At 40.5% G+C, this 3,760-nt stretch overlaps 1 protein-coding gene and 1 long non-coding RNA gene across 2 annotated transcripts; one reads left to right on the top strand and one right to left on the bottom strand.

Moving 5' to 3' along the window:
* The first annotated feature begins 1,534 nt into the window (after positions 1-1,534).
* LOC126594057 (60S ribosomal protein L36-3-like) lies at positions 1,535-3,042 on the top strand. The gene is made up of 4 exons (XM_050260260.1): positions 1,535-1,672; positions 1,771-1,875; positions 2,015-2,214; positions 2,834-3,042. Exons 2-4 carry the CDS (start codon positions 1,774-1,776, stop codon positions 2,853-2,855), a joined length of 324 nt encoding a protein of 107 aa, XP_050116217.1. The 5' UTR covers positions 1,535-1,672; positions 1,771-1,773; the 3' UTR covers positions 2,856-3,042.
* LOC126594058 (uncharacterized) lies at positions 2,903-3,410 on the bottom strand. Its single transcript, XR_007613112.1, has 2 exons — positions 3,318-3,410; positions 2,903-3,112 (listed from the first exon to the last, which is right to left on the bottom strand). It is a non-coding gene; the product is annotated as an uncharacterized LOC126594058 (long non-coding RNA).
* Between the last annotated feature and the right edge of the window lie 350 nt (positions 3,411-3,760).

Genomic DNA, 3,760 nt, shown 5'->3' with positions numbered 1-3,760 from the left:
TGTGCCTATAACAAGCCATTTTGTCCTAGGTTTTGGACTGGAAGATTAGTCGTCGATTGTCCCATGATTGTTTTCTTTTTTATTGACCGTGTCTCAATGGTCATGAACTTCGTAACTTTAACACTATGTCCCACTGGGCGTGCCAAAATGTTGACCATAAAAACTATCAAGCCTACGTGGCACACAAGTCGAGTAACTAATAAGCTAACTACGTCATTCAGTTATGTGCGGGGTGTGTCAACTCGTCGGCCGAGTTCGGCAGAGGAGTAGAGGAGTAAAATATGCTGACGTTGCGTTGAGCGCGTTGCTGACTTCTTGATCTTGCGATTGCGACCGAGGAAGGAACATGTATCAGCCTTTAGGCTCTAGAGCCTAAAAACAAGGTTGCTAGTTCTGAGAAGTTCACAAATCGTCGGTGTCGGGTTCGATCACATTGATTATATTCGTTATAGTATAAGTACGCCGAACTGACACCAAACTATATGAACACAAGTACTCAAAAAGATATATGTCTTGATCGTAAATGTGGTTCAGCCGTCAGAATGTCGAACTCTAAAACCTACTTGCAAGTATCCAATCATAAACAAAACTCGGCTTTCAATGTGCCGAGCCTAATAACCTGTAACACCTCACTTCTTCGAGAAGACTGATAAGATGACCTCTACCAACAAAGACTCGGAAATCCTTGTTAGCCGAGACTTGGATAAATAACCAATCGGCCTCAAAGAAGTGATGTCTATCAAAATTGAAGGTGCTCCTCAGTTGTCTAGTCCTACGGCTCCAGTGTTGTTTATCCAAACTGAAGATGTCGCTGGTTGCTTTCACAGTGTTGTTTATCCAAACTGAAGATGTGTTGGAGGGAAGAAAGAGGAAGAGGAAAAAAAATCTCAAAAGGTGTTAAGAAACTTTTCACAGGGCAATTTGTGTGTTGAATTGGATGAGCTTGAATGATGCATTCCCTTCTCTATTTATAATAGCAAACCCCCTCATGGCCGAGCTAGAATAATACTCAGATTAGAACTCCTTAACCTAATCTAATTAGGTCTCGACCAATCCTAACTCCACTAGGACTTTGAACCAAGCTCTTTAACAAATCATATTCATCCCCTAATTCTTAGCATCCTTAGTCTTACGACTCCTTGTTGCACTAGGTTTCAACTAGCTCACCCTTATCTAAACCAATCCCCCCTCGCAATAGGACTCGGCTGACCCTGACTGGACGACCCATGACAATTCTAAATGAAGGTTACTGGGCCGAGATCGGCTCTAAGCTCGGCCCAAACTATCATTTTGGGTCCAAACATTTAGTAAATGCATAAAAGTGAAGAATCAGAATAATTTGTTTTTTGAATGATAATGAACTAATGATCAAATTGTTGGGTTCATTAGCAATAGCTTTCAAAAAATTGAAACCCATGTATTCTCTGGGCCTAGTCGCCAACATTTTCTGGGCCCAAAAGCCCCACAAACGGTTCCACCCGTAACACAAAACCTATAAAACGTGGGCCGACGCAGTCTCGGAATCCAAGTACGTCGTGCCGAATAAAAAACAGGGAGACCACGCAGTATTTAAAGGACTGAATCACTAGGGTTTTAGTCTGTAAGCAGACTCGGTTTAGCAGCGCCTTCTCTCTACCGCCAGGATCTAGGGTTTTATCCGAGCAGAGCTAAGGTACCAATCCAGCTCAAATTTCCCGATCCTAATTAGGACTCCTCCATTAATCTGTTCTTATTGGAACATTTGATTGAATATTGCAACTGTTCTTGCAGGAAATGGCTCCCGCCGCCCCCAAGAGTGGGATCTTCGTCGGCCTCAACAAAGGCCACATCGTCACCAAGCGTGAATTGCCTCCTCGCCCATCTGACCGCAAGGGGGTAATTTCTCTTCCCTTTTTAAAGTTCCATTGATTGTTCATGATTTCTGTGGAAATTTTTGGTTTTGGGTTTGATTTGGGGTTTTTGATTTGTGTGAATAATGTTCTGATTTGTGTGATTTGTGGGCTTTGGGATGTAGAAAACAAGCAAGAGGGTGCATTTCGTGAGGAACTTGATCAGGGAAGTTGCGGGATTTGCTCCCTATGAGAAGAGGATTACGGAGCTTTTGAAGGTCGGGAAGGACAAGCGTGCTCTTAAGGTGGCCAAGCGAAAGTTGGGTACTCACAAGAGGGCCAAGAAGAAGAGAGAGGAGATGTCTAACGTTCTCCGCAAGATGAGGTGAGATAATCTTCGGTTTTTTGCCTTTGTGGGTTAGCTTGTGCTTCTGGTTCTGTTGAAATGGTTGCATTTTTGGATATGATTAGCTTTTGAGGTCGTTTGTTTATGAATGTGTACTAATATTTATGCATAGTTGTGTAAACTTTGTGGAAATCTACGAAAACTGCAATAATTATGACCCATTGTTATGAAAACCGAGTAGTTAGAATCTTTATCATGACATCTTTACAATAGATTATGAAATTTGTATGCTATAAACAGACTGTTTATTGTTCTTAGCACTGTCTCAAGCCCCATATACTGACATTTATGTGTCTGTTCTGTTGGTGGAAGGTGATAGCTTGTTTGTGCTTTCAACTTAAGCTGTTACAGTCTGTTTGTGATGCCCGATGTTGGCTTTTTAATTAGACTAGTCGATTGTGTTGTCACTCAAAATGGCGTTGATTGAAATTTGTTTTGTTTCTTAAAAACACTGTTGCCTAATTGTAGACTTTTTCCTGAAATCTGCTGATCTCTATGAGTAAATAGTTTGTGCAAATCTTGTGCTTTTTTACCGCGAGTTGGTGAGGTAATGTGATGTTACATGATTGATTTGCCTTATGTTTTGTTATGTGTGCAGGTCTGGTGGTGATAAGAAGTGAGCAGTTAAAGGGTTGTCTTTATGAATGTAGCTCAGTATCTCTAATAGTTTTGGTTATGCATTTTCTTAAGGGATTTTTAGACATGGTATGAACTTTGTAATTCTGAATGTTTTGAGACATTCAATATTTTTGTTGCGACGGATATTTGCCCTTCAGTTCTCAAGCTATGTCTTTCAAGTTGTGTTTAGCCTAGATTTATTCATTGCTTGATTGGTATATTATGGATGAAAGCAGCGTTCCTCTTAGTGGAGGTAGTGCTATGGTTACTAGTAATAGCTGAAGTCTAGATCTGGCATTTGCACTGTAGCAATCGCTACAAAAGGTTGAGCTTGTGGAAACTTATGTCTTACAGGCTCTAAATTTCGTTAGGAGTTTAGTTTTTGGTCAGAATCACTTATTAGTGTATGCTTTTCCCTAAAATCACTTTTGGTGATTTCATGGAAAAACATTACCCCATTTTACGGATGATCACCTCTGCTCTTGTCTAAAAGTTATAGCCCTCCCAGAACCACTGTTAAAATGTCCGTAAACTACATGCTTTCTGATGTATCTGATAAATGCTTTTAGCCTTCTGCTAATTTGAGTGACCAATGCTTTTAGCCCGTACAGGCTGTACCATCGTTGTTCTTCAGTGGTGCTGTGTTACCTACAAAAACATTTGTACGGGAATCAGTTTTATTGGTTTCCTTCCACCAAACATTTATGTGTGTTTAGGTCTGACTTACATTCAATTTGCTACAGATCTACTGCCTCTTTTCTTCCCAATACGGGAAGAGATTTCAAGTTCGGATTTTGTAGTTCTCAAGGTAACTCTATCCGCTAAGTCAATGATTGCTCAGGCAATTGGGTAAACGTATAATTATTGTCTTAGTGAATAACTGTCTAAGTCATTTTCACCCGTAAAC

This window comes from Malus sylvestris, chromosome 12, assembly GCF_916048215.2.
Source record: "Malus sylvestris chromosome 12, drMalSylv7.2, whole genome shotgun sequence".
NCBI lineage: Eukaryota > Viridiplantae > Streptophyta > Magnoliopsida > Rosales > Rosaceae > Malus > Malus sylvestris.
The sequence above is the reverse complement of the archived record's forward strand: the minus strand, read 5'-3'. Positions and strand labels throughout refer to the sequence as shown.

What these genes read in the sequence shown, in the direction of transcription:
- LOC126594057 (XM_050260260.1), top strand. Translation starts at nt 1,774, where the DNA reads ATGGCTCCCGCCGCCCCCAAGAGTGGGATCTTCGTCGGCCTCAACAAA. An exon ending in GCCCATCTGACCGCAAGGGG is followed by an intron (nt 1,876 to 2,014) that starts GTAATTTCTCTT and finishes TTTGGGATGTAG; the next exon opens with AAAACAAGCAAGAGGGTGCA. An exon ending in AACGTTCTCCGCAAGATGAG is followed by an intron (nt 2,215 to 2,833) that starts GTGAGATAATCT and finishes TTATGTGTGCAG; the next exon opens with GTCTGGTGGTGATAAGAAGT.